Consider the following 14558-nt stretch of genomic DNA (forward strand, 5'->3'; position numbering starts at 1 on the left):
TGTCACTGCCCTGCTGAATTTCCACACTCTCCACTTGTTGAGCCATGGCCTCTGAGTCTGTCAGCTGCTTCCCCACCCCTAGTACATTCTCTCTGGGTCTCAGCTTGGCAAATGAAACAAACCGCAGAGAGAACTGGAGAGGCTGGAGGGAGTCTCATTCTGTACCTGTACTTTCTTCAGCAAGTGACCTCTAGTTAGTTGCTTGACCTCTTTCTGGTCCTTAGCTTCCTCACATTTAAAATAGATTATTTTTCTCTTTTCCATCTCCATCTACCCTCCTGCTTAGTTCTGCCTTTTCTGATTTCTCTCTATATATTTTTTTACCTACATTTTATTTCCTCCTCCTTTGACTTTTCATCTTAGGTCATTTCTCCTTAATCAATCCCCGGTTCATTTTTCTCCCATTCTTCTCTCCTAACCTCTCATGTCTTCCTCATGTCAGAGTGACATTTTATTGCTCCTGTCTGATGCCAAAGGCCTGGAGCTACTGCAGATCATGGAGGAAGAGACTGGAATTTTTGTCCATGGCATAACATTTCAGCTGTCAGAACTCTTCACTTTGCCTGTGAAGGGGGAACGTTGGATATGTGATGTGTAATTAGGTGGCAAGTGAGTGTGGATGCTTTGTTAATCTCTGACGACAGCTGGGAAAATGACTTGAATATAATGGGTTTCCTATTTTTAATGTTGGGGAGATGGATTTTGCAATTGTTCTCCTGATTTTCTACATTTTATTTTGTGGGTAGAGTGCCACAGCATGTGTGTGAAGGTCAGAGGACAGTGTGTGGGAGTCATTTCTTCCACCATAAGAGTTTTGGAGCCTCATGTTGTCAGGCTTGGGAAATGCTTTACCCACTGAGACGCCTTTGTTTGAGTCCTGATGGAGTATTAGCATTTCCATCCCCTCTTGGCCAAAATGTTTGCCCTTGTGAAGTTTGAAGGTAAAAGGAAAGGTTTGATATTGTGAAGCTCATTGAGTGTAAGTGGGTCAGAGAGTTGATGAATTAAATACTTGAATAGAATGATTAAAATCCTGTTATCGTCAGTTCCTCATTAGGAAAACATTTCATCTCTCCAGATTGTCTTTTGGTGTTAAAAACAGTGACATATAGCAGAAACTGAATGTGAGATGTATTCAGATTTCTTACCTATCACATTATAAAAAGAAGCAGCAGAGAGGCTAGAGGTAGCTCTGTGGGTAAGAGGTGCCTGCTATGCAAGCACAAGGATCTGAGTTGGATCCCAGCACACACGGGAAAGCTTATGTGCACGTCTTTAGCACTGCCAAGGAATGAAACAATAGGATCACTGGGGTTTGTTGGCTGTCACACAAGCTCTAGGATCAGTGAGATATTCTGTCTCAAAGAAATAAGGAAGAGGAGATTAATACAGCAGGAGACCTGACAGTCTATCCTCTGCACATCAATCTAAGCATGTGCACCTGTACCACACAAGATGTAGAAAAAAAATCCACAAAATTCAATTAATAATAGTTAATTCAGAGTATAGAATATCATTTCAACATACATATACATCACAATTTCTTCACTTTTTCTTTTCATACTAAACCTTCCAAATCAAGTGGCTGTCTTCACTCATCTTATTATTAGCATTTAGTACTAGTCTGCTTGCAAATTCAATAGGCACATATGGCTTGAGGCTACTTGTAATAAACTCCAGAGTCTTAGAAAATGACTTCAATAAAATGTTTTAACTTAAAAATCAAGTCTATGTGTATGTCTTACCTATGTGTATTATGTGCTTTAAGGTTCTAGAAAAGCTTGATGTTACTGTGTAAGCATTCTGAGAGCTGGCAAGTAAACACCAGGAACTAAGTGTTACCTTGTCATACTCATGAAGTCGTCTAGTTTTGTCATTTATAGAGTGCTGAGCCAGGGTATCTCCCAGGTTTGTGAGAAGTGCTAGGTTATTCGAGTATAATGAAGTAAAAATATTTAGTAGAACACAGTTATGCAGTCTAAGCATATGAAAAGCTTTCCCTCACATGACTACAGGAGCTTTTTTTTTTTTTTACCACCTGTGTATAGCTGTTTTTATTTCTACATGTGAAGATGTGATTGGCTTAAGGAATCATTAACTCAATCCCTGTTCTGTGTGGTGGAAACTGTAGTTAACCAGCTTGTGATTGGGTAGGACTGGTACCTATCAGTGTAAACACATGGCTCAGCCTGCCCCATGCCCCTGCTTATCATCCGTGGAGAGATGGGGCTGAGGCATTTTGAGCAAATCTCATTGGTAAAGTGGTGTGTGCATTGCTTTTTTTTTTTAAAGACCTGTTTGCTTTCAGTTTTAACTGTGTTCCTTTCTGTAGCAGTTAGCACTTGGTTGTCCACAGAATAGCTTTCTGTTTGTTGGTGCCTTCACCTCTGTAGAGTCATGCTTGATAAGTTTCTTTAGTTTTAAGATGTTTTACCTAGAAGATAACAGTGAAGATGAGAAGAAGGTTCAGGCAAGCTCATTGAGTGAAACTGCAGGTGTTTACCATGACAAGGCCCCTCCTGGTATTCTGGTGAGTTTCATTCACCCATGTCTCTTTCTCTTTGCTTGAGGCTCAGTCTGGGTAACACTGAGAAGGGACAGCACCTGCTAAATGAAAGTGGTGAATGCCCCTTGTTTGGAAAATGTAATGTTGTGGTAAGTTTCTAATTTTTAAAATGTTACATAGAACAAAAATGTTTGGCTGCTCACTGTCCTTCCTTGCCTTTATGCTCTCCTCATTCTGTTTGTTATTACTCAATGTGTTTGCTCTAAACTGAGAACTTGTCTACAGCTAGATTTCAAAGTACTGGGCTGAGCTCTGTTCTTGTATCTCAGTGTGGTAGTTGAGGGGGTAGAAGTCACTTAAGTTTTATAGTCTTAATTGTCCTGGCCAAATCTCTTGTGAGGCTAAGCAAGTATTTTGAAACTGGCATTTTGTTGGATATGTGATACAAAAGAATGACTATAGGCTGTCCCTTTTATGACTATAAACAAACAAAAAATATGCCTGAAATATGTGTGGGGTAGAGTTTGAACTTTTTAATCTAGTTTTCTCTTGCTACAGGGTACAAAATCAAACATGGCTTTTAAGTTTGAGTTCTAGAAGTCTGTAAAGGAAACAAAGTCAGATGATGTAAAGATAATATTATTTAACTTTGCTGGTGGAACCTTAAAAAAATAATGTGTTTGAATACATCTTGTTTTAATTACATTGGTTTTTGTTTTGCATGAGGTCTTGGTGTGTTGTTCATGGTGACTTTTTCTATAGGTTGGCCTTGAGCTTACTATCCCCCTGCCTCAGCACTCCTGAGTGTTGGGATCACAGTCCTGTGCCACTAGGGTTGGCTTAAATGCTCATTTTAAAGGCAGAGGCTAAATAACTACATTCAGATAATCTGGAACTCCAAATGAAAGTACTGATGTTGTTGTATCTTCTCATTAAATTGCCTTGGTTACTTTTTTAAAAAAGCAAATTAGGTAGGTTGAACATTTTTATGAAAAACCAGAATGAAGTCAACAAAAATAAAAAATAAATTCTGAAATCTGTTAACCTAGTTTGGTTTTAAAGGCCTGAGAGTGTTTATGCTGCCTTAGAAGTTTTGCCATGCTGGGCGGTAGTGGCGCACGCCTTTAATCCCAGCACTTGGGAGGCAGAGGCAGGTGGATTTCTGAGTTTGAGGCCAACCTGGTCTACAGAGTGAGTTCTAGGACAGCCAAGGCTACACAGAGAAACCCTGTGTTTTGCCATATTCTGTCTGATATTTGCTTCTAGATCTGAGGTCACCAGTGTCTCCATACAGACTTCACTCACTAGTGGCAGCAATAGTCGAGTATGAATATGAGTCATATGCTTCTGTGGGAGGCAATTTTATTTTGAAGTCTATCATAATATAAAGGGTGTGTTCATATGCATTCATGTGCATTTGTCTTAAAGGTCAGAGGAAAGGATATGGACATGCTTATTTCTCTATGGAATATTTCTAAAGTCCACTTAGTGGTACCACATACAGACTAGACTGTCCATTGCAAGAGAATTTCTTTGATGTCTTGCTACTGATGCTTTCCAAGGGAAGTCAGAGACACTTGCTTAGACTGCATTTTGTTAACAGTTCCCTCTTATGTCATTGATGTGCCCTGAGTCACCACCCCACCCCAAGAGAATTTTCTGAATGGCTAGTGGCTGGCATACTAGATTTGATATCTGCCTTAATAAGCTATAGTAATTATCTAGTAGTTTGACTTTTGAACGAACATGGGTGTGTACAGTAAAGAGTCTGGCTTTTAAACTAACCAGAGCTCTAAGGGTTGAATCAGGCAGACAGACAGACAGAAGGGTAATAAGGCAGGAAGTCCTCTGTTGTCCTGACTACCAGACTTGTTGAGGAAAGTGGGTTTGGAGTCCTGTTTAATGTCTTTACTCCACTCCCCAGCCCCCGCTCCTGCCAGGCCCTGATGAGCTGAGCTCCATGGCTTTCCTCCTCCTCCTCACTCCCTGTATTGAGGAGCAGCACTGGGCATTTGCCCCTGCAGAGATCCTTGTATCTGAGAGAGTGGTCTAAAATACTTGGGCAAAGTGTGCTCTGGTAGAACTTCAGGCTGCTGACACGGTCTTAAAAGTAATTGGATACAATTCTTTAAAAGGTCTAAAATCTCACCCTTTTGGGGAAAGTATTTTATACTATTTATATATTCTAACCCAATTCTACTGGGTTACAAAATCCACGCAGTAGGAAAAGAAAACTGTAGGCTCGCGTTCTAGAGTAAATAGTTTCTGCGTGTGATGTTGTTTTTTACCTAATTGAGAACAGGGCAACTTTTGTTAGTTTTCATTGGTTTCATGTCTTATTGTAGAACTTTTTCCCTCTTCCTCAAATCCTATTTATGCTTCAGAGGACTTACCTAAATGTCTATGTAAGTCATCAGTCATGCTGATGATATTTTGTATTTTCTTAGCTATGATGAGATCCTATTTGTTACTGGGTACCTTTGATAGACCATCTTAGCATTAGCTACTGTCCATCTGGGAGGAAGCTCACCTAGCAGTGTGTGGGTAAGTATGGTGTAAATATCTGTAAGTATGGTGGCTCCTAGGCTCAAGAGGCAGAAGCAGAAGACTGGTGAGTTTGAGGCCAGCCTAGGCTATATGTTAAAACTGTCTCAAAATGAAAAACAAAATAGAGGTAAAGAAAAAAAATGAATCCACCTAAAGTGAACCCCGGGGGCAAACCTGAAGAGAGTTGTGTAATCTCAGAAGTGTTATTACTTGTACAGATTGACTAGCAAACAAGTGGATCTCCATCTAGGTCAAGGATTACAAGAGCTGAGATTGTAGCAGCCATCTGCCACCTTATATTCCTTACTTCCTAACAGAGCACAGTACGATAGCCCATATAGGCTGATATCCATTCATGAGCTATATTGAAACTATATTGGAAAAACCCCAGTTCCTTCAAAGACAAGCAGAAAAGAAAAAAAAGGCAGGAAGTATCCCCTTCAACTTTTCCTCTGGTCATCAATTTGAAATAAAGTGACATTTTGGAGTCAGTTATTTGAGGACTTTGGAAATACTGTACCTGTAGTGAGGTTGTATGCTGGTCCTAGGGATGCCTCAAGGGCATCTGATGTGAGCCAGAGAAAGAACACAGGACATGGAGTCCCTGCCTTAAGCCGTGCTGCACTTTTCCCTCACATGTATGTATAGTACCAAACAGACTGAAGCAGTAGGGAGCCCAAGAATTGTTTGTTTTGTTTTTAACACACACACACACACACACACACACACACACACACACACATATACACATACATATACATACGTTTTCTATTTCAGAATCTGCCTCTCTGGTTGCCGTGTGTCCTTAGTCAGTCCCTTCAAACCTTCTTATTCTTTCCTGTTTTTATGGTCTTCACATTTCAGTGAATACTGATCAGACATGCTGTGTCCTTAATTGTGGTTAGTCTGATATCATCTCATGGTTAGATTTGGGTTTTGTGTTTTTGACAAAATACCACAGAAGCAATGAATCTGTTTTAATGAGTCACCTCTTGATTATTTGATTATGGTAGTGTGAAGGTCCCACACTGTAAAACTACTGTTTTCCCTTTTGTATAAAAGTGTGACTTTGGCTACCTGTAGTCACCAGAGAATGTGTAGGTGGTTCTGCTTCCCCTTAACTATGCTCTTAAAAGTACAACTGGGCCAGCTAAACAAAAAGTGAACTTAGAATTTTACTAAAACCAATTCTATTTTAACTCTTAAGTGTAGCTTTCTTTCTGAAGAAGATATTGTTCTATCAGACTTATTGATAACAAAGTTCTTAGCCTTGAGAATGTCACTGAACTTTGGGCCTACAAATGTTAATAGCTGCTTTGTTAATAGAAGTGCTATGATACTCTTTAAACCGCAGTGGTAATTCATGTAGCTCATTGCTACCTGAGCTTTACCATGTTACCATCAGATGCAGGGACGACCTTCAGCTTAGAGGTCGACACAGTTGTGCAGTTTCTCAGCATCAGCATCCCTTGGCTGTAGGACTTAAAAAAGGCTGTTTTAAAGAGGGTGAGAGAGGGAAAGATAAATGAGGTTTAACATATCTTCCCCTGGGGCTACATCTGCATGAATATTAGACTCTTTGATGGTCAAAGTACAGCTCCAGCCTGGGTACAGGCTAATCTTCATGTAGGTTGTAAGCCCAGGGAAAGTGTTGATTCTAAAAGTCATATTAATTCTTGACTTAGAGGTCAGTGCATAAGTAAAAAGCACCTCCAGTAAGGAGGTATGCTTCAAAGGAAATTGTATATTGTATTACCAGTATATTTAATAGTAATCCCTGGGCTAGAAAGTATGGTTTCCATAGCAACTAAAACTGGATGACTGTATATGGAAGCCAAAGGACCAGACTTCTATGTTTATTTTAGAGAACTTGAAGTTATTAATGATCACTACCAAAATAGACTAGCTGGTATAGCTATCACATTGTGAGTAGAAGGCTTAAGACTGGGAGTGTGAGGGAGAGAAAGTTGAGAACTTGACCCTTTAAACATATGTTTCTCATCATAACATTATATCTAAGTCTACTGGTAATAAAAGGCCTGTCTTTAATGTACACTAGAATGTGGAGACTCATCATGGCCTTTTGTGGTTTTTATTTTATTTGGGGGTGGGGAGTGGGGTTCAAGACAGGATTTCTCTTTGTAGCCCTGGCTATCCTGGAACTCACTTTGTAGACTAGCTAGCCTCAAATGCAAAGAGATCTTCTTGCCTCTGCCTCCCAAATGCAAGGGCTAAAGGTGAATGCCACCATGCCCCATCATGGCTTTTTAAAGCCTTTTGAAATTTCTTCCTCTTCCTCCTCTCCCTCTTCCTTTTTCTTTCTTTCTTTATTTTATTTATGTGAGTACACTGTCACTCTCTTCAGACACAACAGAAGAGGGCATCAGATCCCATTACAGATGGTTGTAAGCCAACATGTGGTTGCTGGGAATTGAACTCAGGACCTCAGAAAGAGCAGTCAGTGCTCTTATCTGCTGAGCTGTCTCTTGCAGCCCTTGAGATTTCTTTGTACACATATCTCTGAAAGTTCCTAAAAGACAATGGCATACCAGAAGATGTGACTGGGCCTGACTCTGTGAAGCTGCTTGACTTCAAGTGGAGGCCTGTCCTCTGGGGGCCTGATTTTTACACCTAAAACAGTCCATACCATATGCCTTGTCTAATGCTGAGGGTTAAATACTCATCTGCAAAGAGATTAAAGTGCTGTGACTCACATGTGCTTTGTTAAGGATGTCTGAGGAAATAAAGAATACATGCTTTGACCATCAGTGCATATCTCTCACAGTACATTAAGTACTGTAAAACAGAAAACTGTCGTTTTGAAAATAATCTGAGAAGTGATTTCTTTTTAACAGAAAATTCCCCTGAGCACATTAAAGATATCTTGAAAACAGTAGTTGCAAAAACAAATTTTACAACTCTTATCTAAATAGCAGTGCAGTTCCTACTCCTAAATATTTAACCAAATAAAATCCTAAAACTTTGCTTTATAATTGTCAAGAACTAGGAATACCCAAGGTGAAAGGGTAAACTAGAGTACATTTATATCACAGAATAATAACAATATAGAATATATTTATATCACAGACCAAACTACTAGCTGGGCATGGTAGTGCTTGCTTGTAATCCAAGAATGCAAGAGGCAGATATCTCTCTTCTACATAGTAAGTTTGAGGCCAACTAAGACGACATAGTGAGTGATCTTATCACTAAAAACCAATCAAAACCCCACAACAACAACAAAAACAAACAAAAAAATTGCACTAATACTTATAATACTTTAAAAAAAATCCTTAGATGCGTTGTGCTAAATACAAGAAATCCTTGCATATTGCATGATTTTGTTTGTATAAAATCAGGAGACTAGGGACAGAAAATAGGTAGTTGGAGGAGGAGAGATTCCACAGAGGGGGATTGAGAGACTGGAGGAGGGTTGATCTGATTGTTCTGTATCTTGATTACTATGATTATATACATGCTTACTTAAAATACACAGGATCCTAACACCCACATAACATCTGACACACTCTCCTGGCCTCTGTGCACCTCCATGCAGACATATGTACATATATGAATACATCTGTTTAAAAACATATATAAGTGTACACTAGGAAAGAATGAATTTTATTGTTTGTAAAGTCTATTTTGAATAGTCTAAGGTATAGCTATTTGAAACTTTAAAATTGTATTTCAGAAAAGAGTCAATATAAGCATTTAGCTAAAACTTTTCCTATGTAGATAATCATTCCATAGGTTGAATTTCAAAATCTTAAAACTCATTATATTTTCTAGTAGTTTTACTTTTTATATTTCTCCTTATTTGTTAGCCAAGTTAGATGTTCTCTGTACACAAGCTAACTCATATATTGGACATGAAGACTGGGCATATTTTATTTGAGAGATAAGAACTAAATTATTGGAAAACTTCATTATAAGACATTGTCTTGCAGTTAGAATTGAGAGAAATGGGGTGAAAATATAGGTAGGGACATGATTTCATTATATGGTACTATGATAGCATTAAAAAGGACAGGGCATGCCAGTGTTGTGAGAGATTGGGGAAAGAAGTTGGTACTCCCTCTTCTATGTGCTGCTTGCCATGTTAGAATCTGCTTGTTATTTTGAAATCTGAAGATGTGTATAAGAATAAGCATGTAGCTTTTCCTACTCTATTCTAAATATGGATACTGAGGAAAATACCTTGGTATATTGTTGAATGTTAAAACTACAGCTCTAACATTCTTGAAGCCATGTTGTATAGATTGTAATGTTGTGTGTTGAGATAACCCTGGCCCACCTTTCATTGTGTAACTGTCTGTAGTCTGGAATGATGACTTGTCACCTAATTACCCACACTGACTGCCACAGGAACTTCCTTTTCAGACCAGTAGACTCTCTTGTCTGCAGTTTTCTGCTGGGTCACTTGAGGGTTCTTCAGAATGCTCTGTATAGATGTCGTTTGCTCTCACAGGTATATTTTGAGACTTAACATTATGAGGTGAGTGTCTTGTCACTGTCTAAGTTAGATCTATGCAGGTTTTCCCAAGGGAGGCTGTTGCTAGTGTCTGGAGAAAAGTGTTCAGTTTTTGTTGTGTGAATATCACTTTTAGGACTTTGAGTTGACTGTACTGGTATCTAAAAAGTGTGTGTGTGTGTAGACAAATTGGGGGTGCTTTCACAGGCTTGCAGCTGTCTTGCTGTGTCCTCACATGGCAAGGTAAAAGGATTGCTGGCTCTTAACTTTGTCTTTCTATAGGACACCAGTGAGGATAGGTACTTCTGTTCACTCTCATGTCCTAAACCTGATTACATCTAAAGGCCCTTCTCCAAATACCTTCATTTAAGGCTTCAGTGCATGGAGTGGAGGTAGGAAGTACATAGAAACATCCACCCTATAACATCACCCAATATATCTGAAGTTTCAGTTTCTTTATTTCTTAAAATACTTGGAGACCAGCCATGGTGGTGCACACCTTTGATGGGCATCTGTGAGTTTGAGGCTAGTTTAGTGTACAAAGTAAGTTCCATCCCTAACAGCCAAGATCACACCGTGAAATCCCGTCTCAAAATAAGGTCTGTACTGGGGTAAGTGGGCTCTCTGAGAGTAATGCTTCTAGGTTTCCTGTGCAGTCAGCAGGTTGTTCAGCCGGTTCTGGGGTTAGTACTTGTTCCGGTCTAGGCCTCCATATACTTTTGGATTTTTTTTTTTAATCCTACAAAATTGAAACCTAAAGGGCTTCATACTTCCCAAGAGAAAACAAGTTTCTTAACAGCCTGCATTTTTCTACATTTAGCAACTAACTTTACACAATAGGTTTTCATGTATAACAGCATATACTCTTAACCACAGTAATTAAAATCATCCTGAGTAGATGTTTTTATACTTAACTATGTATTGTATTCTCTAGTTGATTGTAAGCTTGTTACACATTTAGAACATGATTGTTTATGACTGAATGTAGATGTTTAAAAGTAGCCATTTTCAGTTTCTTTTTTAAGGTCTATACTATTACGATGTTTTTTTTTACAAATTGTAACAGTATTCATTTTATCGTTACCACCATTGGTCAGCCATATAATTGACTCTTTGTGCTTAGTGTGGTGCAGCAGATAAAACAGCATATTGTAAGTGTGTGAAACTTAAGAGGACAGGAATAGTCAAGTGTGGTAGGTAGCAAAGAAACATTTCTGGTAAAAGAGGTGATGAGTTGAACTACCTCCAAATGAATTTCACCTCAGTTCTGGAGATACTCTGTCTTTAACATAAAATGGCTATATACCATGACCACAGAAGTGGGAACAAAGATCTGCATTTCCTTCCCTTCTTAGTGAGATGAGGACTCTGTAATGCCATAGACAGACACTCGTGGGGCAGAACAGTGCATGAAAAGATGTTCAGCATTGTTAGGTATTAAAGAAATGCAAATCTTTGTAAAATGTCATGGCTAAACAGTAATGACTCATTGTGTACGGATGCCAGATGATTTCGCCTTGTAGATATTGCTGGTGGGAAGATAAAATGGTAGAGCAATTCTGGAAAGTAGTCTGATTGTTCTAAAACAGCCACGCCTGTAGTTGTTTGCAATGGACAAGCTGCACTCAGTTGTACACACATGGTGTGTAGATACCTAAAACTGTGGCTTTATCTGTAATAGCCAGGAACTGCAGTTACTTGTCCTCCAACAAGTAAAGAGGTTTGGGGGTTTTGTTTTGTTTTGTTTTTAATGGTAAGTCTAGACCATGAAATACTGTGCAGCAATAAAATAGAATGAGTTCAGTGATACAGCCATCTGGATAAGTCTCCAGAAAAATATGAGGGAACGAAGGCAGTCCTAAAAGGCTACATATTTCATAGTGCTGTTTATATGACTTCCTTTCTAAGTGGCAGACATTTCAGAAATAGAGAACATATTAATGTCAGGGACTGGGGAGGAGAAAGCAAGACAAAAATGTGTGTGACTGTATGGGGCAACAGGATCCTTATGTTGATGGTGGTATTTTGGTTCTTCATAATCCCAACCCCATCCTAGACTGGGTTTCTCTATATAGCCCTGGCTGTCCTGGAACTCACTTTGTAGGCCATGCTGGCTTCAAACTCAGAGATCCACCTGCCTCTGCTTCTTAGGTGCTGGGATTAAAGGTGTTCATTAACACTGCCTGGCAAGTTCTGGCCCTTACCTGAGGCTGTTGACATCCTGGTTGTGATATTTTGCCAGTGCATCCCAATTAACACCAAGTGCAGAACATTCAGTTGAGTAGAGGATTTGGGGGAAACCATATTTTTTCTTAGAGCTCTGAAGGTCTACACTGATCTCATAGTAGTTTACTTTTGTTTATTTGGTGTTTTAGAGGTAGGATCTCATGTAGCCCAGGCTGTCTCTGAACTCGTGATCCAGAAATGATAATTATTAAAAACATAATGAGCCAGGTATGATGGCACTCAGGAGGCAAAGGCAAGTGAAGCTCTGTGAGTCAAGGCCAGCAGGGTCCTCATAGTGAATTCCAGGCCAGCCAGGGCTACATAGTAAGACCATCTCAAAAAGAAAAAGTACAGTGAGATAATCCATGAGTGTTCTGATGAAATAGTATTTCTGCTGCACACAGTATAGTAATGACTCTTAGCTGTTTATTGGTTTTTAGCTTGTTTATTGGTAGTTCATTTGATAGTTCTTTCTTTATTCAAGAAATAATTATTGTCAAATATAGTAGCACATGCCTGCAATCTGAACATTTGAGAGACTAAAATTGTCTTGAGTTCTAGGCCATCTTGGCCACAAACCAAGACCCTGGAGAGAAAGATTGGTCAGGTGTGGTGGCACCTTTAATCCCAGCATCCAAGAGGCAGGGGCATGAAGATCCCTCTGAGTTCAGAAACAGCCTCGTCTATATTTTGAGTTTCGTGCCAGCCAGGACTGTACAGTGAGACTCTGTCTCAAAAAATAAAAATTTCAAAAATTAAGTATTTGATGTGTGCTTAATCTGCCCATGCTATTAAAGCTAAAACAACCATCCCCATCCTAAAACCAAAGCTACCTGTTTATAATTGTCTCACAGTTATAACATTTTCTTTATAATTATGACATCTCCCCACCTTAGGAGATCGTAGTAAATTTGGCTGCTTGTGTACATTGCTCAAAGCAAACTCTTTGGTATGTGCAATTGGAAACCTTGGCATACCCAGGGGAATAATCAGGGCTATATGCTTCAGGCTGCCAAACAGCTAGACCCTAGTTATAGTCATCTCTGTATAGATTCTTTAGTGGAATCTGTCCTGCCTTAGGTACTGCCCATCTCTGGCGGGTAGACTGAGTTATGTGCAGATGGGACCTGGCAGGTCCACTTCATTTTTTTAGGGGATCAGCACTTTGTCCCTGTTCCACCTAGGACTTACCTGACAACACAGAATGTCTCTCTAGAACTTTGCAGAGATGGAACTTTGAGCTTAGGGTAACCAGAGCTGGTTTAGACAGGCCACTCTGCGCAGTTAATAGTTTGGACTCCGAGAGCCCAATTAAAAAAAATTTGACTTCTGGATTAGCCTAAAACTGGAGGGTTTCTCTGATCCAACATCAAGGGGAAGGACTCTCTGTGGATTTGGCTTTAACATAACGTTAAGGTGTCTGCTGAGTGATGGTGTGTTCAACCACTGGAATGAGATCTGACAGCCTGAGGACTAACGGGTTTGTTTTGGTGTGGATTGAGTTTTTCAGTGTAAGAGTTGGGATAAGGGGTGAAGCCAGGTTAGGTGTACCTCCTCTTCTTTGAATTGCAGAGCTCTGGTGATCTTGACTTGAGTAATGAGTTGAAGTTGAGAAACAAAAACCCCTTTTGTGCTCTGAACATTGTGGGACACAAGCATTGTGTCCCATTGTGTTGTTGAGGTTCTGAAGTGATGTTATGTGTGTTAGTCCTGGGGCAGCTCACCACAGTTTGTTTGATGCAGCATGTTCTGAACCATAACATTTCAACTCTCAATTGTATCCCTTGTTTCTCTGCAAAGATGAATCCCGAGTTTTTCCTGGAGGTGGCGATCCCCTGGGCCTTTTGTGCTTGGCTGCTGTGGTCAGAGTGGATGAAGTACTGCAGGTCCTGAGCTATTGGTGGAGGGAGATGGAGTCAGTGGAGTCCATGAAGACAGGTGGCCCCACCCTGGGGTGTGAAAGGAAATGGAACTTCCTAAGCCTCAGGCCCCACTTAGAGGCACTTCCAGTCTGACACTTCTTTCCTCTTGTAGAGATGTGTGATGTAGCTGGGGCAGCAGAAGAGTAGTGGGCTCCGAATAGCAGATGAGACTGTATGTCTGCTCAAGCGCTTTATGTCATTGCTATTAGTTGTCAGATTTAGTGCTGACATCATTTATTTTCTTACAGTCTCAAACCATGAATTATGTGGGCCAGCTGGCTGGGCAGGTGCTCGTCACTGTGAAGGAACTCTACAAGGGCATTAATCAAGCCACTTTGTCTGGGTGCATCGATGTGGTTGTGGTGAGGCAGCAGGATGGCTCCTATCAGTGCTCACCTTTTCACGTGCGCTTCGGGAAGCTGGGTGTCCTGAGGTCCAAGGAGAAAGTGGTAAGTGCGCAGGTCACCGTGGTGATCTAGCCCTAACTTGTATGCTATTGAAGACCATGGTAAGTAATCAACTTTTTAAGTACTGCTTTTGAAGTGGCTTCTAAATTCAAAAGACTCTCTTATAGAAAGTTTCTCCAAATGAAAAAGAAACTGAAATTATGAAGAAACTGAGAACAAAACTGAAGATCGTTACAACGAGGAAGTTGGGCTTATTTTGAAAAAGAGATTTTACTTTACTTAATACAGCACTTTAAAATAGTATAGGGCCAGCATGATGATCCAGTGGTAAAGGCTCTCGCCATCAATCCTGATTACCCAACTTTAAGCCCTGAGACACACATGGTGGAACAAGAGAACATACTCAGAAGTCATACAGTGACCTGCCACATGTACCCTGTGGCTCATGTATGTGCCTTTTTTTTTTTTTTTTTTTT

At 40.0% G+C, this 14558-nt stretch overlaps 1 protein-coding gene across 3 annotated transcripts in view; it reads left to right on the top strand.

Moving 5' to 3' along the window:
* Positions 1 to 14558, top strand: part of Lpin2 (lipin 2) — a 77072-nt gene that overhangs the window by 17216 nt on the left and 45298 nt on the right. For 2 of the 3 annotated variants that reach the window (XM_031368723.1, XM_031368724.1), the window contains exon 2: positions 13924 to 14124. In XM_031368723.1, coding sequence (XP_031224583.1) covers positions 13933 to 14124 — 192 coding nt within the window. In that variant the 5' untranslated portion in view covers positions 13924 to 13932. Of the gene's footprint in view, positions 1 to 2276; positions 2531 to 13923; positions 14125 to 14558 lie in introns of those variants that run through there. The other variant, XM_031368722.1, reaches the window with a different exon arrangement.

The sequence above is a fragment of the Mastomys coucha genome, unplaced genomic scaffold (assembly GCF_008632895.1).
Source record: "Mastomys coucha isolate ucsf_1 unplaced genomic scaffold, UCSF_Mcou_1 pScaffold14, whole genome shotgun sequence".
NCBI lineage: Eukaryota > Metazoa > Chordata > Mammalia > Rodentia > Muridae > Mastomys > Mastomys coucha.